We start from the raw sequence: 27,360 nt of genomic DNA on the forward strand, positions 1-27,360 counted from the left end.
TTTTTCCATTATGAGTTCATCTGCCTTGCAGAAAAAGGAAGCCGCTGCTGCAACCCAACACCCACCAGCGCTCCGCCGGGGATTCTAGTCTTTCCAGTGCCCTCCATTTTCTCAATGAAATTCCTCTGCCTCCCTGCCTTTCACACAGCCGCACAAGGGGAGTGGACGAGAGAGAGAGAGAGAGAGAGAGAGAGAGAGACTCAGAAGTACAGTCTGAGCTGAGACCTTTACAAAGTGTCAGAGGTGTGGGAGGAAGGAATAACAACTCTACAAAGCAAGAGGAGGGGGTAAGAGATAGATCAGATGTAGCAAGAGAGAGAGAAAGAAAGAAAATAAGAAGAGAGAGAAAGAGAATGAGAGGGGAAAGAGAGTAAGATAAAAAGAAAGTGGGAAATAAAAAAATGAAAAAGATGAGAGAAAAAAGAAGAAAGAAATTCTTTGGAAACTGTTGTGGCCTTGAATTCACTGTTTACAGTAGTGCTCTCAAACACAGCTTTTGATCTTCGAGAAGCAGAGAAGAGAGGCAGGATCATTTTAATGGACTTCAGTGCGGTCAGATTACTGTATGAGTAATACTCTCTTAAGCCTTCCTCATCTCTGCACTTTTCTTCCAGTAAAGCCTTGTGTAAGTTACATGACCATAGAAAGGCTCTGAAATTGGTCGTCATATTATAATTATTGTACATGGCATAGTCTGAAACATTTAAATTAGATTAAAATGTATTTTAGATGATTTGTTCATTATTTAAATGTCGTCTTTGTTGAATTTGAAACAAATTAAATTGATGATTTTTTTTTTTTTCATGATTTAACAAATCACTCACCAGGCTCATAGGTGTAGTCAGTGGGCTCCTGCTTGACCATAATGTGGGCGGGAGGGAACCTCTGAGGATGGTGCCCGGCCATGTGAGCTGCCCGCTCATACAGAGGGTCCATAAACTCTTGTTTGAAGCTCTGCTGCAGGTAGGGCATACAGGGGTCAGAGTGCTGCCGATGATAACCGCCACCTCCGCCCGCAGGCCCCCCTCCCCCTCCAGCTGGAGCAGGATGCATACGATGCAGGGTCTGACCCGGGGGTCCGAATGGGGGACCCATTTCTGCTGACCCCGAGGGAAACCTGGAACTAAAAGGGGTAAATGGCAAAATTAGAAGATATGGAAAAACAATTCTCTGGGTGGTCGGAGGGTTGCAAGTCACAGCAATTGGGTGATATGCCAGACACTATGAGAGAGAGAGAGAGAGAGAGAGAGAGAGAGAGAGAGGAATGGTGTGTGTGTTGGAGGAGGGGGGGGGGTGGTCAGCACAACACAAACAAGATCCAGACTGTACATTCAGAAAAGTTTTCTGCGGTGTGGACACTAAATTCTCTCTCTCTCTCTCTCTCTCTCTCTCTCTCAATCAATTCTAAGTCTGAGAAATAATAAAATTATTTTAAATCATTAATAAATTGTATACGTAATACTGTCCAGGACAAATGTAACGTAGTCATATGCAAAAGTTTGGGCACCCCTGTCAAATGACATTTTGATGATTTTCAGTACATCCTCTAGTAAAAACCCACATGGATATATGTTAATGTTTAATGACTTTTTACTTATGAAATGTAGTACTAGGGAAACAATAAAATGTAAAATGTTGATGTTTTTCAAGAATGTTCACAGTAGCACTTAAGTAGAAATTACTACATTTGAAGGAATATGTCATATTTAAATTTCTCGTAGGAGATGCGCTCCTTTCTTTTTACTAAAATAAATGATTGCACATGATTGCATAGGATCCTACATGGTGAAGCAAACCTTGAATGAGAGTCAGCCCAGAAAGCTTTTTCTGTTCTTTTAGTTCTCGTTTTTAAGTTCTCATATAAGGGAGAACTTTATGATTCTCTCTTTCATGAGAATATCACTGACTGCTTGTGAATCATGCATGTGACGTAAATGATTTCGAAAATGTACGCATGCAAATATCAGAAATGAAAGAACTCTGTATTGAGCAACAAAGTTTGTAATAGTAAGATAAGCTATAGTGGTGTTCGGTGACATGAATAGATTGTGTAGGAGAGTTACCTGTGGTTAATGGGGTAACTGTGGCTGTGGCTGGGGTGAGACTGGCTGGCAGAGGGAGGGTTCATGTAGCCAGTTTCAGGACGAGTGCCCACCGGGGGTTTGGGGGAGTAATGTTGCATGGGTGACATAGGCGTCCCAGGGCAGGAACTCTTGGATCCTGCTGCAGATGTAGCTGTTGCTGTGGCTGCTGCTGTCGCTGTTGCTCGTTTCTGTTCATAGGCACTGTAGGACACAAATCAAATGTGTGTTTATACAAATATATAACAAATGTATATGTATCAAATGTATAACATTATGACCACCTCCATATTTCTACGCTCACTGTCCATTCTCATTCCTAAGTCACAGACAGCAGGTGATCTGTTGCTGCACAATTTGCATTGGTCGACCTCTAGACCTTCTTCGGCAGGACACTGTTGGCTAGATATTTCTGTTTGGTGAACTATTCGCAGTACAACAGTGACACTGAGGGCTTTAAAAATTCCGGCAGCACTGCTGTGTCTGATCCATTAAAACCAACACACCACCACATCAGTGTCACTGCAGCACTGAGAATGTTCAACCACCCAAATCATACTCTCTGATGGTCCTGTGGGGGTGCTGACCATTGAAGAACAGAAGAATGTGCTAATTTGGAGATACATGCTTTTCATCAGACAATATTAAAAAAAACTTGTAATTGTACTTAAACATATTGTGATGTCATATAATGTTTACAGAGGCATTACTAATGCTTCAGCAAATTATGTCATTTTAATGTCAGGAAATAATAATTTGGTTAAATGGTATGTTTCATGGCCATGATTATAATCTCAGTGAAAAGTGTGACAGTAAGCCCACTGAAAGCAGTTAGGGCCTGTGTGACTGTGAACTCAGTGTCTCTGTGTGCTGACCTGGCATAAAGGCACTGCTCTCCACTGGGGTAGTTGAAGCTCTGCTTGTGGCTACATGACTGGCTGGGGTCTGATCCCGGGCTCTGCGGCTCTTTCTTAATCTTCACCGGCGGGCTGTGGAATGCCACTGCTGCGATAGAGACAAACAGGTTCATTAATACAACCACATTCCTGCTCACTCTATTCAGGCTTCAAGCAAGAGCACAGGGGCAAATACTTTTGTCTGCACTAAAAATACCAAAGCAGTTCAATGACTGCCCAACCAAAACAAGACTGAGGAGCTAAGACACACACATACAAACGGTCAAACTCCTCTTAAAGAGTTACCATCACTCACACACACACACAGGCATGCAGACATTCAAAACAGCACTGACACACCTCTCGCTGATTGATTGATTCGTTTTGACTCTCCTACCACAGACACAACAAAACCATTAACGTCCCAAACTCTCAACAGGTTAAATAGACGTAAACATCCACTGTCGTCACAGAACTCTGCTGAAACACACAACACTACTGTCATGCTTTTGTTAACAGTCGTGGTTCCGCTGTGAAAGTATGCCATTGAGTTTTCTTTCATACAGTTATTTTTCACGGTTGCACTCACTTATTGCATGATTAACTCACTGAAACCAAAGAAAAGCTAACTCCAATGAGGAGACACTTTGTGCTTTCATTAAACAATGGTTTGCCAAAAAAATGATGTTGACAATTTCCTATTAGATCAGATGTTGCTGACTGGCTACACATGGTGTCCAGGATATGCTTGTATATCAGATTAGTCTTAAAAAAAACTTTATAAAATTAACAAATGTACATGACAAAGCTACAGAAATATCATAGATTAAATTTCCTTTTTTATATACACCAGTCAATCATACTGTCAGACAAAGTGGTGAAATATTGACCAGGCCACTAGACAATGATTCATCCCTGGTCAGTAACTAAGGATGAATGATTAGATTTTAGAATGATTAGTAACAAAATCTATCCTATACTAATTAAAAGTTTTAAAAGGGGAGACAGTACATTCAGTCTTCTTTTGGTGTTCTTGCCTAAATAAATAAATAAATAATAATAATAATAATAACTGGCAGCCATTTTCATTTTCTTCTCAGCTACAGTGTCTTCATTTCTCCAAGCTACAGAGGAAATAACCAAACATGTTTCGTCTCATTGGATACACTGATGGGTCACTGTAAATTCCTTTTTTTTTTTTGGCCGAACCATGGCTTTGGGAGTTCAGCTTGTGTTCAGAGGGAGGGAAGTTTTAGTGGAGTTGTAGTGGAGTAGCTGAGGAGCCACCCAGCGCGTTTGGGCCTGGGTCTGCACTACAGTGCTGCTGTTTATTATTGGAGAGGAGCAGCCCGGCGCACAGACTGTATGGTACAGGATGTTTTTCTGGGCCGCTGAGGGTAAACAGCAGCAGCTGTGCTCCTCCAGCTGAGCTCCAGCCCTGTGTTTATGGCTGTTTATGTGTTGATTGTCGTGGGCGCAGACCTGACTGAACAGGCACAGGCTGAAACCCAAACCTAGGTAATTATATATTCGCTATCTGAGAAGAAAGAGGAAGAGGCAAAAGGCCTCTTCTTACTGTAATACAGCAGCACTAGCAACAGCCCTACCACAGGCATCATAGAAAGGGGGGGAGAGAGAGAGAGAGAGAGAGAGAGAGAAAGCTGAGAGTGGGTTATATGGCACTCTTCTTTTATTCCCATGCTGGGCAAAGTGATGAGGAAGTGTTGGCTTAGTGCAAAGCTCAGAATGGATTAACTGGTATTTAAGCAGACTTCTCAGAGAAGGAGACAATAGAAGTTAAGCATTTTAATCCACTCAGACCATGAAAACATGCCATAAAGTCTAAGACTTTAGTATGGGTGATATACAAAGTCAAATACACATTTGGAATGTGTCGGCACAAGCAAGTATTCTTTTGAGTTGACAGATTTGAATGCTAATACTGTATCAACATAACCTCTCACAGTAGTCACCCTTTAAAGTCAAGGGTGAATATTATTCAGGGCTGTAATCATTTTTGCCCAGGTGTAGGGCATTATTTACTTGGTATAACATGGAAAACCTGTAAAATGTGTGCAGTATCCATTGATAAAATTGCCATTTCATGCTGCAGTAGAGGTGATGATATGATATCATTACCACATTACATTAGGTCACTATTAGTTTTCTGAGAATGTTGTGGTATCATCAGTACTTCGGCAATGCAGAAAAGACTGCATGGTTCACTTAAAGAGCTTTAGGAGAGGCTCCCAAGTGGTCTAGTTGTTCACATTAGGAGACGATAAGTCGCTAATGTTGTCCCTAGTCTCTTATGTGTGTGTTTAAGGCTACTCTTGTTGTTGCCTGTGGGCATAGCACTGTCCAGCTACTTACAAGAATTTGTGTGTGTGTGTATGTGTGTGTGTGTGTGTGTGTGTGAGTGAATAGGTCAGGTTTAATTGAAAGTATGATGTTAACTCTGTACTTTTTTTTTAAAATGTACTTTTTACATTTTCAGTGCAATACATTATCAAAAGTCATGGGAAATGGCAACTCACTGGAGGCTTTTTATGAAGATATTCCAGATTAGCTGTTGTGTGTCATGGCTGGCACTTGTTTCTAATTAACAAGCCTTGGCTGACCCCATTCTTCTCTTAACAAATCACTTGTTATAAATCTAATTCATTCCACTGGGAAGTGGTGTTGTGTTATTCAACCCCAGTCATATGCCACAAAACCCAATGTCTAATACACCTTAACACTTCTGCACTTTAACACGGCTGAACCTTAGGTCATTACACTGAACATGTGCCGCTGCTGGAGAAAATCCTTGAGAAAAAGTAACATTATCAAGACATTTCCTCCTGCTGTAAAAACCTACACTCAGTTTATAGAGCCGTGGCAGGAGGGTAAACAGAGATGTGACACTAAAGGTACTTTGTGTTCATCTTTGCTTCTTTTTATTTGAGGTAATTCGACCAAAGCTCTCGGTTTCTGGCTTCTCTCTATGTAATTCATTTCATAGTTACATCACTTTTCCTCAAGCCCACTCATATTTCAAAGATTTTGTTTCTCATATGAGAGGAAGAAGGGGTCATCAACCTGAATGTGGAGTGTGACATCTGGGTGAAGTGTTTAGATGTTCCTGGTCGTACACTGTACACAGTACGCACATAGAATTAGTGCTGCAACTGAAAGTAAGAGATTCTGAGATTTTACCACAGTCAAGGAGTCAGAATAAAGAACCTTCCTCTAGGCAAAAAACAGCACATTTAGAAGCACAGTTACTGCTTATTTGCTAAATATAATACTGAAAAATGGGGACCTTTTATATGTAAATGTGTTATTTTTTAAGGTATATGTATATTTTTTCTGTATGTTGAATAAATATCAAGCATGTCATAAAATGTGCAGAAAAAATTCACCTTTATTTTGTGTTAACTTATTTTCTCTTTGAAAATCAACTAAAAATGACATTTGACAATGGGTCAACCAATGGTACATGCAGTTTTAATAAGAAACCCTTTAAATTCATTTATATTTGGATTCAATATTATTTAAAAAGTATATTTTTAACTTTTTTAATTATTATAAAATGTCCTTTTCAGTCAGGTGGTCTTTACAAAGCACAAATTTCCACACTTGTGCCTTCATCATTGAGCTGTAAACGTAACAGTGAACACTGTGAATGTTGCTATCACTTAGCATTCGCACGTCTCTTCAAGAAACACACGTACGTGTGAAAAAGCAGTAGCATTGTGCACAAATGACGAGAGCATCTCCATTCAAAGTGACCCGAAAGAGGCAGGCCAGGCCAGGGCAGAGGAGCTGGACTTTACATATGTAAATAGCATGCTTCAGAGGAGAGGACAGGGAGGTGAAGGGGGATGGTCATGGTTGAGTGCTTTAGGAAGTGGAGGATCATTATAGAGGGCCATTCAGTCAACTCCCACCACAAACAAATCTCAGGACCTCGATACCCCCACTGCTGGCCCAGACAAAAAAGACAGCCACCAGCTGTGACAGATGGAGGCACCAGGGGATCCTCAAAAGTCTCTGCAGGTCTGACAGGAGGAACGACGCTAGTGACCATCCCAACAGGGAGCCCTCTTAGTGTGGGTCTAGCCAAAAAGCACATTAGCACTCTACCTCTAAGTCTGAAAGCAGACAATCTTCCAATATGAGTTTAATGTCTGAAATTCTTTAATCTGGCACTAGAGCTACAATGCTAGCTAACAAGTAACAAACAATTTAGTGAATGCAAACCTGTCTTATTTATTACATGTGTGCCATAAAATGCACGTGTTAAGGTATCTGAAATAACATTTTTGACACTATATGACATACAGTAGAATTAATGTAAATGAAGAAAAATACAGAGCATAGCTAAAAACAGTAATAATATACTGCTGAAAATGTATTTACTGTAAATAATATCCAGGGTTTCTTTTCTCAATTTTTAGACTTGAGGCAATGGTCACAGGATAAAATTTATATTTTCAAAATGTAGGACTTAGAATTAGAATTTTTTAATGTAATAAGATACAGCAGAATGACAAGAACCAGATTAACTGAAATCTATGGCACTCATTGAATGCAATATAGCATGCTGACTGTGAACATCTACTACTTCACTGCACATGCTTTGTCTTAAACTGGTCATAAATTTCCCCACTTACACTCTGCTTTTGAGCTAAACCTCAACACCCCTGAAGATCTGGACAGTTTTAAAGTATTGTATATTCATGTCACAATCACTTCCTGAAGGTTTTCAGCTTGCGACAGCTGTGGACAAGGCCAATTCCTCAATAATGTAACAGGTAGAATGATTTCCTGACTTTGGTCCAATATTATGGGCTCATAAACACTCAGTGCCGCACGAGAGCACAGTCCAAACACATGTGACCACTGTGGGCTGTATTTTGTTACAGAGAAACAGTTTAAAAAGAGTGACCGATTAAGTAAACCCAGGCGATAAGATAGAATTCAGAGCAGAGTTTATAATGGATTGGAGCTTTGTGTTAGGAGCAGTATGCTGTGAGCAAATATCCTTTTCCACATTCTGAGGTGTTTTTGATTGGATCTATTGTAATTAGATCTAATCTCAAACATACATTAGGCCAGTGACAAACTAATAGCATAAGAGAAATCCACCCAGCCTCCTATTGGCCTGTTAAACCCAACAGTGACCAATCAATAAGAATAACAAGAATTCCAATTTTACTAGAATGGCTTTAAATGTTAAAATGAAGGTATTGATTTTTGGTATTCCACTTAATGCTGCTTTTAAAGCTGACCCAGTCTTTTGCAAATGGTGGCTGTCAAAGGCTATACATCAGCCTGGGAACACAGTGGCACAAAGGTGTCACGGGTGGTAATCACAGCAGTCACAACATGTCTAATCAAGGCACTTTTACAATGGCAGGATTGCAATATGCCAAGGCGACGCCTCTGTTATGAATAGAAGAACAGAGGAACAGCTTTAAAGCGAGATATTATTCATTCATGTTGTTGTGTAGACTGGGATTCGATAAATACCTCAAGCATTAGTCAACCACTAGACTGGAAAATTCTGTTGCAATCCTGCTTTTGACAGTGCTGCAGGGGTCTGGACATCTTGCAACGTTTCAGTAAGGGTTTCAGTTTTAGTGGGCCACTTTTTCTGTGCAACTCTTCACCTTCAATAAAACAATCAGAGGAACGGTCGAGTGAAGGGAGAGGATGAGGGAAATGACTGGGTTGCAGAGCTTAGAAAGAAATGGGTCTGTCATTTCAGCAGGGCATAGAAACATGTGCTAGGCATGTGGGCTTCAGGTCAATATGGAAGAAGAAAGAAAAAAAGTGAAGAGGGCAGTTTTTTCCAGAATTGTTCTTCTCTTAAAACAGCTTTCTTTCACTTTTTGGTGACTGTTTCTCAATGAAATATATAAAATGTAAGCACTATGTAAGCAAAGTCATTCAGACTTGATGTAAGTGAATTAATTGTAGGCTAAAAATTTCATTTAACAACTTTGTGTAAAGAAGTATTTAGCAGTAGTTGCAATTTCCAAACGATATATATATTGAAATAAATACTAAAAAACATAGTATATTGTGTTATAACACTATAGAACGGTAAGTTGCAAGGCTTGATTGCAAACAAATTCATACTTAGATAAAAGTAAGTTGACATATGTTGCCGTTTCTTTCTTTGTAGCAGTGCTGATAAGAGTCACACTCATGTTCGTAAGAATGAACATCTGTATCATGTCACAGCTGCTGTGTGGATTCAGGCATGAGAGTCAGTGTTCATGTGATGAGAGATGATCTATGATTAATTTCACCAAATTCAGTTTCAATTCCCTTTCCAAAGCTCAAATGGACCAAACAGCTACAGAGATTTTCCACAATTATCTGACTTCAAATGGACTCCACCATTACAACATGAATCAGTGCTGTAACTAGGATCTTATGAGCCCAAGAGCAAAAGGAGAAAGAAATAATGGTCCAAATACAGTATTTTGCTCTTTTTTTCTTTGTAACTGGACAAAAATGGAATTTTCCATTAACACAAAGTTGTGGAACAAGGTTCAACCCAATAGCATTTACTCTTAACAACAATTTCAATGATAGACTCCTACTTAGCAAACTCAAACTGGGTTATGAAAATAAACATGTTGCAGTATTTGAATGTTAGCATTAATGATCTGTATAGTGAATAATGTGGAGATACATCTATGTAAGCTGTGTGTGGGAACATTGGAACTGAGTTCTCTGGAGTGGTGAAGCAGCATTATATAGCTTTGAGATAAGTTGGGGTGACATTTGTGATCCAGAATTAACGCTCTAACATTAGTTATAACTAATTTTACTGTATCTGAATGGCACATCTGAATCAAATCCACACCGAAATGTTCCAACATATAGTGTAAAGCCTCCTAGGGTCTATTACCATGATAAAGGTTAACAAAGAATATAATAAAACTTGTTCTTTAAAAAGAAATATTGAAAGGGTATATGTTTGTATATAACTTTTGGTCTTACAGTGTGTGTTGTTAAGCAATGAGACCTTTCAGGGAGTATGTGGCAAAATAAAAAAAAACCCACCCCAGCCCTGCTGAAGTTATGCCACTGATATTTATAAAATTGAACATGAGAATAGCTTTGAACCAAGATAAATGAGAGGAAAGAAGCAAAAAACAGAAAAGGAGTTCACTATGGAATGATGTAATCTCATGCAACATGATAGTGTTGTGATGAATGCATGTGTGTGTAAGTGAGAGAGGTATGGATATTGTGTGAGAGAATGAGACTCAGTGTTGGCGTGTGTGTGTGTGTGTGTTTTGTGTGTCTGTGTGTGTATGAGGGGGTAGAAGCAGTAATTAATCTCTCCACCTCCCATCCTTTTGCTCTCAATATAGCTGTCCTCTTTAAATGTTTAATGCATGTATTGATTTCACTCTCATTGCAGAAATTATATAATGAACCTGACTGTAGAGATATCCATTCAGAGATGTGTTGGAGAGAGGGGGGAGGAAAAAAGTGCCTCCTTATCTCCTGAGAGAGATAACACGTGCCCATTGAGTTCCTGTCAGGCCCGTGAGAAATACATTTCTACTGAGACTGCGCTCACGCTCTCCTTCATTCCGGGTTAAGGCCTTAATTATTATAATAGTTTGTGATAGAGACACTCAACCTGCTTCTCCGTCTTTCATCTACGCTCACTATCGACTGATCCATCATTTGTTCTTCAATATACGACCTGGTCTGTGTCAGCATAAAATCTCTGAAAGATCAGGCCCAACAAAAGGGAAGGGCAAATCCAATCGGACCTAATAATGACAGATCACAGGTGGAATTTATAGCAATGTATAAGACACATGCCCTTCCTCTGCATCAGTACACGCTGTCCAACCTTCCAAACCATCACTGTCACTATCAAACCTTTATCGTTATCAAATCAAAACCCTAAAAAGTCCTAAATCTGTATTTTACAGTGCTCAGTAGAACAAAGAGACTGCTCATTTGGATTCATTTCCATTCAAACAGACACTAAGTAAAAGTAATTTTTTCGGGAGATATAGTTGTCAAAAATATTTAAACCGTTCATCTTTGAGAGACAGGACAGTATTAAAGCAAACTTAGCTCTTGTTTCAGATCTGAAAATATACACAAGATTTCAGACCATCCTTCCACTGTGAAGAGGCAACTCAACAGAAAACATAATTACTGAGACGGTATTAAACTCTGAATGTGGCTGAAATACTCAGTAATACTCACTAAAAATATACAGTAGCTGTAATTAAGGCAAATGAGGACACACCGATTACAACATCACAGCTGCATTAAGTTATTTGAATCTTCCGTTGCTTTTGTTTTCCCCAGACAATGAAAATTAAAAAACTAATGAAAAAATAAATGACTTAAAACCAGCTTGTAACTCAGGTCACTTTGGACCATTTTTGTTATTTTTGTCTTTCATCACAATGTGGGGCACAATTTGAAGTGCAGCTGGTGTAAAAAAACAAAAACTGCGGAGGAAAAGAGTTACTGGGCTTTGACCTGACATTTGTGTAATTCACAGATAAACTCCCCCCTGTTCTCCCTGTATGTGTTACTACATATAGGGATGCCTTGTTATCATTTGTCCTCCCCCACTGATCCTTTTCCTTTCAGCAGCATAAAGAAAGGGGGAGAGAGAGCCCCCTCTGAGAGAAGAGAGAGCAGACGATGTCCTGGACTGGTTTGTGCTTTGCTTTTTCTCCCTCCCCCGAACCCCCACCCCACCCCCCAAACCTCTCCACAACCCTTCTGCCCAGTAATGCAGTAAAACACAAACACACACACACACTTCTGTCCTTTCAACGAACAAATCTGAGCTCCACTGGCCATACCTCAGTCTGAGCCAGAATATATACAGCCTTACAGACAGAGATTCAAACAGACAGCACTTGCACACAAACAGGGGAGATTTATTCTACTAGCACGGCCAGGAAGAAATGTAATGTACAGGTAGACTTTTTATCCACTAAAAATATGTTAAATGATACAGCAGGGGTTTTTCTAAACAACTTGTGTTTCATAAATTTATACTAAAATCTCTTTTCCAGATAAAAAAAATATATATATTTACGCAACAGAAATGCTTTAAATTGAAACTCTAAATAAAAAAGACTGGAGTGAAGCTGGATAAAGTAATGCAACTTAACTATATATATATAAATGAAAATATGGTATTGTTGTAACCTAATTAAAAGTACTAAGATGTACTCTTCACAAAGAGAGGTGTCTATCAGAGTAATAAGTTTTAAAAACAAAACAGAGAGTTTTAAACTTAACTGGCAAGAGCATCTATATTTAATTTATGACTAATGTCCAATGTCTAATGTTTATTTGTGAATAAATTAGTAACTACAAAATGCTTTAATGGGTACATTGTTAATGTAGGGATAACTGCTTGCAAGAAAAGATGGAAAGAAAGGAAAAAAACAAATAAACAAAGGGGAAAAAAAGAAAGAGACAAGTAAGACAAAATAGTAACAAGGAGTTTTTAGTGACTGTATTAAAGACTTTGTTTTGTAAAGAAAAAAGAAGGACAGAAAGTGGTGACAATGGGGATGTTGTTGAAGAACGTAGCGCTCAGGCAGCAGACTTTATGAATGGAGGTTGCATTTTCACTCAGTGCTGCCTCAGCCAGTCCATCACAACCAGCCCATTCATACAACCGAGGGGCTTACGAGAGAGCGCGAGTGTGTGTGTGTGTGTGTGTGTGTGTGTGTGTCTGTGTGAGAGGAAGGGAGGGAAGGCCAGCCCCCTGGTTGAGATAGGGTGAGTGGTCTCACTGCTTTTCTGGTTGTCTGTAGGATGTTTTTGCAGACTTTGTTGCATAGCAGCTGTATTTTGGAAAGTTGAGAGCTTTTGGAGCAGTGTATATTGTTAGGAGTGTGTTGAAGGGGTGGGGGTGCTTGGGGTGGTCGGAGGGTTGCAAGTCACAGCAATTGGGTGATATGCCAGACACTATGAGAGAGAGAGAGAGAGGAATGGTGTGTGTGTTGGAGGAGGGAGGGGGGTGGTCAGCACAACACAAACAAGATCCAGACTGTACATTCAGAAAAGTTTTCTGCGGTGTGGACACTAAATCTCTCTCTCTCTCTCTCTCTCTCTCTCTCTCTCTCTCTCTCTCTCTCTCTCTCTCTCTCTCTCTCTCTCATTTAACTCCTTAAAAAAGGCAAAACTTGGATATATGGCCACAACTTCCTATATAATTACTACAAGGCACAAAATCAAACAATCGGCCCACACAACACTGCAATTGCTGGATTAACTCACATCTTGGATCACTCAGAGCAGAGAGAGAGAGAGAGAGAGAGAGAGAGAGAGAGAGAGAGAGAGAGAGAAACAGAGGAAGAGAAAGAGAGAAAGGGGGAGGGGGTTAAAGCAAGCAGCCCAGATTTTCACATTTCAGCTCTGTTTGTAGAGAAACAGGAAAAGGGAGGAGCTGAGGGCTCCATTCAGAAAAAGGAACTGTGAGGGTGGAGCCTGCTGCGAGACATTTTTCATGAATGGAGCAGAGACGAATCCTGTCTCAAGCGCAGACGCCACCAAATGACATGTTAATCACAGTTTGTGCTACTTTCACAACTAAATTACACTGAATATGAGGCAGAACCCTGATACAGCTGATAACATCATCCCTATCCATCATTTACAGACACACTTCCCAATAAACCATACAAAGAAAAAAACCCAGACCTGACACTCAGATTACTCTAAAATCAGAGCTGATCTTTTTAGTTTCCTAAAACTACTGAAGGACCACCGTGTTCCTCATTTACTGCGATAAGCCTCTTTGACTCTCAAATGTCACCCCACATTCCACCAGTAAACGCAGCATGTTGTGAAACAGCTGCTGCAAGCAAATGTCTCAAATGTGCACCGTTTTAAAATCAATAAACAGAGATTAGCAGTACACCCTTAAAGGGGAATTCCATACATCTTTCACAGTTTCTGCATAATTCAATGGCTCAGATATAAACAAAGTCATTCATAGCGAACTTGTGATTTCTTGCAACAATTTTACTAATAACATTACTACTAATGTTATAACATCTATTACAGAGACTCAGGCACAATATAACAATATTAATCATGTCCTGTAACAGTTTACATCACATTTAGAGGCAATAAAACCACATTTTCTAGGTAAAAAAAGTCATATTAGAAATATCTCAGCATGACCCTGTTTGTATATTAATGATGATTTAAGTATATCAGTATATTTAAAGATTGGTGAAAATGCTATTAAAATATGTCTTAGTAATTCTATAGAAGAACCCATTGAAGTTTCAAGCAATTTTAATTAGTCATTTATATAATTATTTATTTATGCCACCTCTTTTTTTACAAGCATATTTGGGAACTTATTGTTTTAACTGCTTCTTCTGCCCTGGTGACTTACTGTTGCTGTAAATGTCTTACTAGACATTTCTAGAGATTCATTTTGGTAGAACAAGTGCCCTTCTGTGGCTTTTTACTGTTAAAAAAAAATGTCCAAGCTGCTTTACAGAGAGTTAGCTAGTTAGACGTTATTGTCGAAAATGAGGAAGAGATAGAGATAGATTTGTCAGCTGTGCAGGTGTTGCACAACAGCATGCCCCACTTACAAGAAAAGAAGGAGAAGAAGAAAGAAAAAAAAGGAGAAAAAGAAAAGAAACGGACATTCCAACCCTGCTCCAATGCTTACTCTGTGTCCTCTGTCACAGCCGGGCGGGCAACAGCTCTGTTGAATAGACGGTGAAACGTTTGACTGGATCACAACATGTTTTTTAGGCCCGTAAGTGTTTACAGAAGAGAGACTGTTATGAAACGCAGGACGCTGGCATGACTTACCAAAACATCTGACTCACCTGAAGTGTACAAATGCCTACAAGCTCTGAACAAAGCTCTCCCACCACTGCAGTGGCATCGGGCAATGTTTCATTTCATTACAGAATGGGTGGCTTCGACATACTCTCGCCACTGTGACCTCAACCATGAGGGAGAATGAGCTTATGTTTATGGCCTGTCAACTGCAGACGGTCTCAGAAACTGCAGAGGGCACATAAATTATTGTAGCGCTATAATTTAAAAGAAAGGGTGTGTAGAGCTGCCAATCAAGCCTTTACGCCACTTAACTAATGTGACAGGCCTGTCAGGCTGAAGCTCACACGGAGTCTGCAAGGGGCTGTCACTGGCTGACCGCAACACCACAATTGGTTCTGCCCTGATGGGGTTAAGTGGACATGACCCCTCAATGCCCTGGAGTTCATCTCCACTTCCTCCTTGCCATTGTTGGACAACAGACAAGAACAATATGTTATAGGGAGCATCTGTCACCACATGTCAAGGGATTAGATGGCAATGTTTGCATACACTGGATTTGGGCTTACAACAAGCAGGGATTCTATCTTTAAGGAAAGTTTTGGACTTTTCCTAATAGGCACAAGCGAGTGTGGATTTGATTCAGGAATGCAGAGCCTGTGTTTTAAAGGGAAAATTATTTTGTTGCTTTTATATTCAAATATTAAGATTCATAATATACCTGCTGTATGTAATCATTTAAAAAATTGCAACTCAAGTTCTGTTGTGACTATTCCTGTGACAATAAGTACTATAAAACAATGTGGTTTTCAATATGTTCAAAATGTTCTCACAGCTGCTTCACATACAGGCTCTTATTGTATGAAATTAACCAAGAGATAGACACAGACTTGACATCTGTATTTGGGCTTTAAAAGAGGCAGAGACTGTGTCCTTTCTCCTCTACCGAGCCACTGCCCAGTTCAAATTACAATTTCTGCTACAGAAAAAAAAAGATGTTGTTTGTGTGACTCATGCCTTGAACTCTATAACCCATGAAAAATGCCAGCAGTGTTTCCACAACATGGGCCGTGGACTTGCCAACGTGGTAAAGGCCCAACCCATAGGTCTGTGAATGGCTTTGACAAAAGGTCCAGGAGAACTGTTTACAGAGCGCACGCCCCTCCACAAAGCCTGGCACGCCATTGTGTGGAGACACAACACACAAAAACAGGAGAGCAGTTGAAAAGGCAGCCTTGGTGTTGTGTGGTACAGGAATTTGCTTTTCCATTTACACCTCTGACAGACACAAAAGCCAATCTTTGTGTGTGATTCCTGAATGATCTTTTACCGGTTTCCTGAGCTGCTCAATTGAGCCTTTGAAGCACATGCAAATGGAAGGTGCTCTTTAACTCGAGCATCCAAATGTGTCGGTAAGAGCAGCAGGTCATTTGCGAAGTGTTTCTCTCTGTATTTCCTACTCAGGGCCTTAAGGACAACACGATTATATTTCTGACAAGTGCAACAACCTCACCTAAGCCTCAAACATTTTCTCAACCTATCAGTCTCAATCTTTCAGGCAAAGTGAGCAATAACATCTCTCGCTTCACACAGTAGACTGCCAATCACTCTTGAAAATAAAGGTTGCTTTATAGTTCTTGACTCGGATTAGTGGTTATAGAAAAAAAATGAGGCCCATATTCCACATTTTTCTTGCACTTTACTTTCCCCCCTGACATCCACTTATGATGTCTCTGTGGGTTTTATGAAGCAAACACAATCTAGATTCTTTTTTATATTAACATTCTCCAAAAATAATTTTTAGAACTTACAACTAGTCAGGCTTCTTCTGCTGTTATTATTATTATTATTATTATTATTATTATTATTAATAATTATTGTTGTTGTTGTTATTATTATTATTATGGTGCACATTCATGCATGCAGAAACTCAATATGCTTTACATACAGGAAATAAAATGAAAGTAATTAATTAAACACAATAAATATTTAGATAGATATTTTGTTACTGTGTCTTTAAAACGTATGTATATGTCTCATTTTTGAGTGTATCCAAAAGCATACTCTCTATATATAACTTTAAGCTATAGCCAGATCTAAACTGCTGTAGGATGAAAAGATGGATTCCTTGGTTTTAGTGAATATATGGACACATTCTGAAACATGTTTACTTCTACAGCGAGACCTTTAATTTAAAGCGAGGAGAAGTCCATTTTCCCCGAATTGGCTGTGGGCTCTTTAACAAACTCTATATTTTATGGAGGAATTTGTATTTTGAGAATATTCTTTATACTCACATACTGCGTTTACCAAAATGTTTGAAAGTGTTTTTGAGGAACCAAACGGGTTCTTCTATGGCCTGAGTGCAAAGTATCCTCCATTTAAAATAGTGAAAGCTTCCTAGAGCATACTTGGAGGAAGGAAGATTTACTTACAGTTTTCTGAGTGGAAGTCAGGAACAAACTGTTCATCACTATCAGGAACTTGAGCTGTCATTGAGAAAAAAAAAAAAAAAAAGAGAGAAGGCATGCTTAGAACCTTGATTTAAGATTCATAGTCAATCAGTCAAACAGGGTACACGCTACAGAAAATGACAAATGTGAAATTTCATGAACCAAGCCTGAAATCATACAACGTAAGCCAGAAACTCCTGAAAGCTGTACACATTAACTCTAAATACATTTTGCTGAAATATGGTCCTCATGACAATACGAGGCTTGAGGATCAAAGTTATAATTTGTCTTAAACGGAGCCATTTGTCTTAATTCATCGGGGAATAGACTGAGCCTGTCCATTAGGCCAGCCTGCCTCTCCCTTCATCTTCATCTGTTTGAAACCTGAGTTACTGCCTGTGGACAGCCATGCGACCTTCACCTCCACTTTTGTCTGTGCCAGCACTTTTCCATGAGCAGCAGATCAATACCCTCTGCTCAACACTGTGTATGGATGCGTGTGTGTGGATGTCTTGATTACTACTGGATTCCATCAGACGTACAGTACACTATTTCACTACTTTTGAAATGTGCAACTTTTTATTATGACAACTACTAAAACTAATGGGCACATGTATTGCACTGAACCAAGTGGCCAGTTAGCCACAAGAAAAGCTTTAGCAGACTCACTTCTTTTGTTATACGTTTCCTCTTGTAAGTCAATTTACTTTCAAAATTATAGTATTATTTAAAAATTATAAGTATTATATTTTAATAGACTCATAACGGCAGCCTTTCTATCAGATATCACAAAGCCATTTTAGTGAACATTTGTCTCTCTCTATGTTCAGCTCTGATCTGAAGGCATTCACAAAGGGTGGGTGATAAAGGGCTCACAGGGAAACAGTGTTACCTAGTTGTTTGTCAACCATGCTCTTGTGTCTTATTGAACCAAACTGATAGTGGATCAATAGAGAATCGCAGCTACTGATGGCCTGCCTCAAACAGCACTAACATCATCTGTCTCTCTCTCTCAGCCTCACTCTGTCTGCTCTTATCCTGCTGATGGACTTTCAGTCTTGACCGATGCAGCTAATGGATGTGCACACTAGGGCTGCAGTAGATGGACAAAGCATCATTTCATCAGATCGCAACATATTGCAACTGTGATACAAGATTGATGTGGAATGGAAAATGACTGGCTTGCTTTATTTCGACCAAAAGATTTAATAGATGCTAGATTATGATTAGAAAATTATTTAATTATTTGTGTAATACACCCCCCCAACCCATAAAACAATAAAAACAGTAGACCAATAAAACAGTGATTGATTATATGCACGTTTGGTATATAGACAATGGTAGGGCAAGTCTTATTCATGCATTCATAAATAATGAGCATGGAATGAGAAAGCTAAAAAGTGGATAAAAATATTGCTGGGTCTGGTGTCCATGCCTTACGTCGCTGCTCGCGTCATACCAACTGAAAGCCATTTCTCTGACAATGATTGGCTCTGTGCAGTGAGGTGTTCTGGAATTCATCACCTGTGTTGAGTCCTTTGAAGCCTAGTTCTTAAGGTCAAGTAAGAAGTGGTTGACGTGAGAGAGGGAAGAGTGAGGAAGAGAGAAAAGAGAGTGCTCGTTGGCTCCCTTTCCATGAGTGCAATAACACAGGAAAAGGTATTGTTTTCCAAACTATATGGTTTAAACCTATATTCTTGCAGCCCATTTGGTTAGTGTGGTCCTAAGTACTTTAGCAAAGACAAAAAGTGTTCCTTGGTGAACCTCAAATAGGACTGTTTTAGTCTCTTCTTGGGTCATTTTGGGTGAAGCCATCAAACACATAATATACAGTCGCGTAAAGGAAGATGGTAGGTCTTAAATTACAGAAAGACATATAGTAAAGCTCAATATGTTTCCATAAAACCATATCAGTAGCAATCTGTGGTTATGCTGAGTTTGCATTGTATATGTTTGCGAAGGCAAATACAGGTCGATAATGGACTCTAATTTCAAGGATATCCACTTAGTTCAACTTTGTTGAAAAGACTGAGTCATTCAAGGTATACAACTGACTCCTCAGGTCATTTAAAGAGGGTTTGTACTGTCCTGTTTCATGCACAGTGCTGGTAAATCGGAGCAGGGAAAGGCTAAAATAAGAGCAGATTAATAGTCAACGCCAACACAAATAATACCGGCTCCATTCCCTAAAGTGACCTTGAAAAACATGTCAAGAAAATCGTCCCAAATCTGAAACCAGCTCTATGCCAGTAACTGATTCTTTTCATGACTTGAATGACTTTCATTATTGATAATTATGTCCACCCTTCTAATTATAAATTCTCATGACTAGCTGCTGCAGTTATGAATCTAAGTCAAACACTTATAGTTGTTATGCAAAGCAAGTTTTTGTGGCTGCAGGTGCACCATTGATTTTATCGCACTCTGCATGCATTTCTATGCACACAACCAATTTATTTACTCTCCAGTGCGTCTGAATGAGTAGTGGTGGAAGTGGACAATGACCCACTGGGCCCGTTGCATGCCAGTCGGCAGTCCTCTGTTGGGATATAAGCCAGGTAGGACTGGTCCTTTCAATCATACCGAAAAGTAACGTATCACAATATTGCCGTGGTAACTGTTGCACTGCCAATAACATACTATACTACTAGACCTCATCTACAAAAAAAAATCTTGTATCCAGTTTCACCCAATCAACATTAGTTTTTAAAATATTTGCTCAATTCTGAAAATTATGCCAGAAACATTCTGTTGAAATGTTGGGACCAGGGCTATTTGAGGTGATGCAATCTTACTTGGGTATAAAAAGAAAGCACATGCAAATATTTATTCAATAATCCAACAGGTTAGGAACAATGTTCCTTTCAAGGACTTTATGTAGTTCACACTCCACGAAGCATATCATCAAAAGATTCATGAAAATCAGAGAAAACGAAATCAAAAACCACAACTGACATCCTGTGACCTTCCATGTGCCTGGTGGCGCTGCATCAAGGAATAAAATATGTGATAGACATTACCAAATGGGCTTAGTAATACTTTGATAAAACCATGGTCAATAAACACCAGTCATCTTTGCATCCACAAAAGCTAAAACTGTACCACGCATTATGGAAGCCATATGTCAACAATGTCCAGACTTCACTGAGTTCATTTGAAATGAACTGATTCACAGAGGAAACGTGTACTGTGGTCTGTTGAGTCAACCTTTCAGACTGTTTAAGGAAACAACAAATAGCCAAATAGGAAAAGGAGCATCCAGATTGATACCAGCATAAATTTCAAAAGCCAGTATCTGTCATGGTACAGAGTGTATAAATTGTGTAATTTGTTAAAGCAATATTAACAACGAAAATTTTAATACATTTTGCTGCTACATACAGCATAACCGACCTCTTTTCAGGGGCATTCAAGTTCATTTCAACAGAACAACAGCAAGCTACATCCTACACTGGCCTGCTAAACATATAGATCTATATCTCTAAAATAAACATGTGGAATGTTATGAAAACCATGACAATAAAAGATTATGGAGCATATGGTTGCACCACTATCGACTTTTATAGTTGTCTAAACTGCATCAGTTATATTCAGCCCAAAAGGTTTAAGTGTTGGTAAAAGGAAAAGTGAGCAGTAAATATCCCTCGGATTTTCCCAACTTTCTTATTGTGCTCAGGCATCAGTCGCACAGAAAAAACAGATATAATAATAATGATCTCTTCTTATTAACATCACAAAGAGCCATGCAAAGAGGTATTTAAAAAAAGGTTAAAAATAATACAACTTAAAACACTAAATTCGTATTTTAGAACAAAGATAATTTATGCCACTAGTGCATTAAATAATAGTGCATTAAATAAATATAATAAGGCATTTAATGTTACAGCCTAGACTCATTTGCTTTCAAATATGCATAACAAGCTCTGATTTATGATGCACGCTACAGGCTACATGACACAAACAAAGAGTAAACGTCTTGTGCTGTTGTCATTTTCCCTCTGTAACAGAAGGAATGATTAAGCCACAGGCCCAATACATACTGTAAGTGCTGCACTGAGCAACAAAACCCTAGCCTGCTGTTTCACTAGGCATTGCATACTCCAGCTTCTCTTCTCAGCCAGTAGACCATAAACACTGCAATCAAAAAGAGTAACTCTGAGACGTGAGATTATTCTGCCACTTCCTGTGATGGAAATCATGCCAATGCCCCTTTTGAGCATGCTCTGATAAATTACATTCATTTCCTACATATTCCACTATCCTGTTGCTATAGTGTAATTCTATTAGAGCCACTCAAGTTTTCTTCTGTTCGCCCCCGAGGAGAAGCATAAGGCTTTTTTATATATGAGTCAGAGCAGAGGCCAATATTTGGTCTTCCAGATCAAACAATAAATCATTTGCGCTTGTTTCAACATGTCTGAAAAGAAACACATGCGATATGTGCAAAGGAAAGGAATTAAAAAAAAAACAACAAAAAAACACACACACACACACATTAGGGATTGTCTGAACATCAGTTCCTTAGAGCTAACTGGAACACAACATAGCCTGACTTTCTCTCTCTCTCTCTGTGTGTGCATGTACATGTTAGAGAGTGTGTGTATGTCTGTGCATGCACGTGTGTGTGTGTGTGTCTGTGAGTGTGAGAGAGAGAGAGTGACTGAGTGAGTGTCTGAGGCCAGTGAGCTTCCAGGAACGTCTTGTCAAGGGCTTTGAAATGCAAGTCAGCACAAGACTGGAAGTGCGTCTGTGCAAGCATGGAGACATGTTTCCTTTTTCTCTCAGGGACTCTGAATGACTGAATTTTTTTTTTAGTCCGACAGATCCTGGGAGGAGCCAGGAGGTCTGTCTTTAAAAAAAAGGTAAAGGCTAATAACAAGACTCGACAAGCTTTATCCATTCAGAACTTTCTTGTCCCCGTCTTTCTCTTCCTCTCTCCCCTTTAAAGTGTGAAAGCCCTCAAGCCTCTGTTTTTACAATATGGTGAATCACCCACAACCACAATCACCTGATAATAAGCCGTTTGGTCTATCCAGTTGGAAAAAAAGGAAAAACCTGTGCTCTGTGGACAGGCTCTGCTCTCTTCTTTCTGTGTGGGAATATTTTAGTAAATCTCACTCAGAAGAACACAAACTGACATTAATAAGTACTGTATATGCACAAGGGGTGAATTCTAATATAGCCATGTAGCTACATACACACCTGAGTTTTTATAGATAACGATATTAATAGTCAATCACTGAACAAAGACTGAACTCCTCTGTCATGAATGCATTTGAACATGTTGTACACCTATGTCAGTATTATTGTACTACCTCTGTGAAGAATTCTAAATCAGTAATTGAGTAATTGTTTTCTAGAACTGCACATTCACATCAACACCAGTCTAAGTGACATTTTTTACATTGTCATAATTTAATTACACTATAATGAAAAGCCTGTGGAATTCCCCTTTGAAAATACATGTTGTCTCGTTTCAGTTTTCAGTGAGAATAAAGGCATAGTTCTCACTGGTGTGTTTTATGTTCATTGTCTCTGTCTCTCACCTGATGAATGATGTGTGAACTTTACAGTTTGACGCTGCATGATAATAGGCATTGCATGGTAATTGTGTTGTGGATGGGCAATATCCAGTTATTTGATTGAATCCTCACTGTGATTATAGGATGTGCTTCTGTTTAAGTCAACCTGCTGATTAAACTGCTTATCTGAAGGTTTCAGGCCAAAATAATGCTTTTAGATACACACTTCCCACTGACACAAAGTTCACCAAAACAGCAAAATGGAAAAAAAAAAAAATTCAGGTAGGAAATGATATAATCAGTGATGTGATAAATATTAAAATCTTTGCAGACCGGAACAGCCAGTCGTCAAAGGGACCGGAGATTCCTATTTTCAAAGTGCTGAGCATTAATCACTCCAAGCATTAATTACAGCTTTACTTTGACATGTGAGTACTGACCTTGAACTGCAACACTACAGTGTCTGAACTCTTAAGTACTTTCCTTCTGAAAGAACAGCTAGAACCAATTTCAGTCATTCTCTCTAGGAAATGTGCCTTTATTGTAAATAAAATCATGACTAATGTTAACATACGTCACAAATACTCTGTTCCATTTCATGAAATATTTACTGATTTTTTTTATCTTTCCTGTTATTTTCTTAAATATTTAAGCAGAACTAGACCACAGAAGAGATCAAGCAGCATACTCAACAACTGTAAACACTTTAAATTGGTTTTCAGTGAATCTAATAGAATCTGTTTATATATAGAACCATGAACACTCCAAAAAACATCCAAATGTGTAAAAAGACCTTAGCTTGGTTAAATGATCCTTCTCTGTGAACAAAAATTTGCTCTAGATGCTTCTTTAAAAAATCTTTACTGAATGAAACTGTATAGCACCACAAATTGTTCTACCCCAACAGTAGTACTCTACAGAAACGTTTAGGCTAAGAGTGTATGTAGTAAGTGCACATTCTATGATAAAATCACATACTGATGTGAAAACTATAATAATAGACAAAATAGTGAGACAAAGAAAAAAATAATTAAAATATATATTCCTATCATCTATTTATTTCATAGATTTTTTTTTTAGTCTATAAAAGGCCTAAAACAGCACAGATCCAGAATTGTGGTTTCAAGCCTACTCTTTTTGTCCACCACTCCCTGGTCTGGACACTGTAAATCCTTTCTGCCAGGATTCATTTAAACTATTCACCGCCTGACCATCGGGTTTTGATGCTGTTTATTTGCATTAGCTGTGTTCATGCCACAAAACTGCCCAAGTATTCAGAGTTTATGTAGCTCTCAGTAGAGTATGATGATTCATTTTGTGATAGAGGCTTCTTAGATATTTATAATATAAAATACCTAGCAAACCCATTACTGTTTGAAAAGAAAAAAAAAATCAGCCCACAAGGGGATTTGTGCAATACCCTGGAAAACCCACTTTTGGTTTTCTTTCCCTAAAATCCTTTCCCTTGAGGGTTCTTTAGAGGAAAATATGTGAGGGTTAAGAAGCTTTTTATAGATTGGGGAAACTTAATTTAATGTAAAGACTCTTGAAAATGGATTTTCTTCAAACTCACAAAATTTATTTTTAAACATATTTCTTCAGAGAAACAAAAGAGGATGTCGCATGGCATAATCACTTTGTGGCAGTTGTAATAGTGTATTAAACTAAGCAAAGGGGCCATAAAAATCTTTTACTGGTCTCAGTTTAAAATGGCATCAGGCTATCAAATTCATACTGGTTGAAATCCCATTTTCCTAGGATCAGTGTAATAAAATCAACACCAGACTCTGGCCATGAGTCAATGAGATCACATTTCAATCTGTCCTGAAGCATCCAGCCGTGTGCCTAATCAAAGGGGCCATCCATTTTTAGTATTTAATTATCCCTTCTTTTTCCACTAGCAAACAGGCACTGCTATTCTTAATGTTACTACTTTTCGATCCATGTTTATTGCCACTAGAGGGGCATAAGCACTGAGATCCAGACATACAGCAGACACAAATAGAAGAATGCCAGTCTCACCTTCTGTCAGCCATGTCTCTTGAAGCTGACTTAAATCCTGAAACAGATCTGGAAAAATAAAAAATAAAAAAAACATATTACAGCTCAACACAAGGCAGTTATTCTTCAAAAGTTCAAGTCTTCCATCACTACATGCTTCTGTTCTTGACAGCGTCTACTGCCTGCATAAAGGCCACAGTCAGTTTCCTAAACATGCTTTTTACTTTACCTTCGGATTCCTGAGGGGGTAATTCGGTGTCCATGTATTTCCTTTTTGCTGCCATCAACAGTCTATTTAGGGGCCCATTTCCTTGCGACCTCTGCAAACAGCAAGCATATTATGTAAGTGGAAATATTTATACAGAGTATAGAACAAATAAGCAACATTTGAGCACTAGGTGATGAGTTATAATTCAAATATACAGTGAAGATATATAGTGGAAGACATGACCATATGTTACAACCACATTTCGAGTTCTGAATACTGAGGAATTATAAATATTTAAACTGTAGTCATAGCTTGTTGTGTAGTGTATACAAATCTCAAACCTCACTAGTTACAATGAAGGTAGACCCTACAGTAGGATATAGTTTTATAATACTTGGAATATTATTAACAGCTTTGTTTTTACATTTTAAAAGTATAACGAATCTTAGGGTTTTCACATTCCTGACTATATCTCTAACCATACTTCCGTCAGGTTTTGAAATAGAGCTCACCATTTAAAAATAGACGTGTAAACATGACATATTCTTTGTAAATACGACGTAACTATCAGACTCTAACAACAAAACACCCCAAACAGGACCAATGTAAGTGTGTTGCCTATTCTACAATAAAACAACGGAAAAGGGTTAAAAAACTGCCTCTGTGATCATTATTTTGGTTCAAACTCAGCTTAGTTTTCATCGCAGCTCGCGCGCAACAAACCACAGGCAACGGACGAGCGGAGGATCCAAACAGCGGAGAACACGCCGGAAACAAAGCGGGGAGATTCAAAAACAGAGCACTTACATTAGCTAAAGTATAAGGCACTTGCTGGTCCAGATATCCATCCATCTTATAATCCATGCGTTAACCGTTCGTGGTCATTTGGGCTGTTCTGAGTGAGCTCCACGCAGTCTGCAGCAGTGTGGAGAGCAGGCAGCTCGAGTTGTGAATGGAGCCGCGAGAAAGCTGCATACGTAATGAGCTCCATTCACGAAAACTGTCCCACTGCACACACACTCACACGAACACACACACAATCTCTCTCTCTCTCTCTCTCTCTCTCTCTCTCTCTCTCTCACACACACACACACATTCACGTTTGTTTTCGTGTGCTGTGGAACCATCACATAGACCTCCATTCATGTTACAGAGAGATTCTTACTCTTATTTTTCCCTAAGCACAACTAGCCTAACCCTAACGTTGTCAAGGAAGAGAAGTCCTCACAGTGTGAGTGCGTGAGAGCAGATTTAGCCCCGCAACGTGATTTATTCTTTGTACACAAACGCACACTCAAGTTTGTTTTCAGGCACATTTGGGGATATAACACAGACGTATGCTACATTCGCTGTGTATTTGTTCATAAGTGGGTTACTACTAGTCGAAACCTAACCGTAAACTAACCCCTGACCCTAACTTCACCCTAAAATGTCTTTAATTGTAAATGTACTAATTTAGATTTGTGGCCCCCAGAAGGAAGTGAAGCCCACGCAATGTGCGTGTGTAAACAGATTTTGGTCCCCACATCGTGGTGTATTCCTGACGCACACACTTCCTCAAACACTAAATCAAAGCCACACACGGGACAGACACACTCTATTTTTCTATACGTGGTCACTCTCTATTGTTTACAACACAGTAATCAGTGAAAAAAAAGACTGTGTTTTCTGGATTTCCTCGGGAAAAAAAAGGGCTGACTTCCTCTACAGTAAATCTAAATAAGGCCGTTTCTATTTATTTGTTGGACTGAAAAGTAACATAGCTAATTGGAAATCTAATTTATAATGTCTATTTTATGCCTCCACATGTAGGCTATGTTCAGGAAGTATGTATGGACTATGATTTAAAATATGCAGAAGTATGTCGTGTGTTCGTTTGGAAATCCAGTGTAATTTGAAGCAGGGTGCTCACATTTTTGCACACGGCTGTATGTGTTCTGCTTTTCACCGAGGCACGCGAACAGGACGCAGGGGGAAAGAACGGCGTCCTCTGTTTGTTTATGTTAAAAGTTCTTGAAAAAAAGCGCTTGAAAAGGCCCCTAAACCGTGTAGGTTTAGACATATACCCCAGTTGACTTAAAGAGGTGAAGGCTGTGGTCCTGAGAGAGGTGAGGCAAATAAGTTAGAATGAAAAAATATTTTATGCTCAAACTTTAGAGTCGAGTAGCTTTTCTCGCTCTTGTGCTCGCTCCGGTGATTGGTGGATTTTCTCTTTCAGGAGCTCGGGTTTCTCCCCCTCTTTGTCCACATGAATGGTCTCACTTATGAATGAAAACTCGGTTCCTCCTCTAGACCAATCACAAGCCGCTCTGTTTCAAACCCTGCAAACCAAGGGCGGGCCCTGCATCGAACCGACCAATCAGCGCCCGGCGGCCCAAGAGT

At 39.1% G+C, this 27,360-nt stretch overlaps 1 protein-coding gene across 3 annotated transcripts in view; it reads right to left on the bottom strand.

Annotated features, from left to right (window-relative positions):
• etv4 (ETS variant transcription factor 4) overlaps positions 1–26,009 on the bottom strand; it is a 34,273-nt gene extending 8,264 nt beyond the window's left edge. The window contains exons 1-7 of one of the 3 annotated variants that reach the window (XM_066664177.1): positions 25,786–26,009; positions 25,000–25,090; positions 24,792–24,839; positions 17,230–17,283; positions 2,957–3,083; positions 2,064–2,285; positions 825–1,123 (exon numbers count right to left, since the gene is read on the bottom strand). In XM_066664177.1, the coding sequence (XP_066520274.1) occupies positions 825–1,123; positions 2,064–2,285; positions 2,957–3,083; positions 17,230–17,283; positions 24,792–24,839; positions 25,000–25,090; positions 25,786–25,842 (898 nt within the window). In that variant the 5' untranslated portion in view covers positions 25,843–26,009. Of the gene's footprint in view, positions 1–824; positions 1,124–2,063; positions 2,286–2,956; positions 3,087–17,229; positions 17,284–24,791; positions 24,840–24,999; positions 25,091–25,490; positions 25,651–25,785 lie in introns of those variants that run through there. The other 2 variants (XM_066664176.1, XM_066664178.1) reach the window with 2 other exon arrangements.
• Between the last annotated feature and the right edge of the window lie 1,351 nt (positions 26,010–27,360).

This window comes from Hoplias malabaricus, chromosome 3 (genome assembly GCF_029633855.1).
Source record: "Hoplias malabaricus isolate fHopMal1 chromosome 3, fHopMal1.hap1, whole genome shotgun sequence".
Lineage (NCBI taxonomy): Eukaryota > Metazoa > Chordata > Actinopteri > Characiformes > Erythrinidae > Hoplias > Hoplias malabaricus.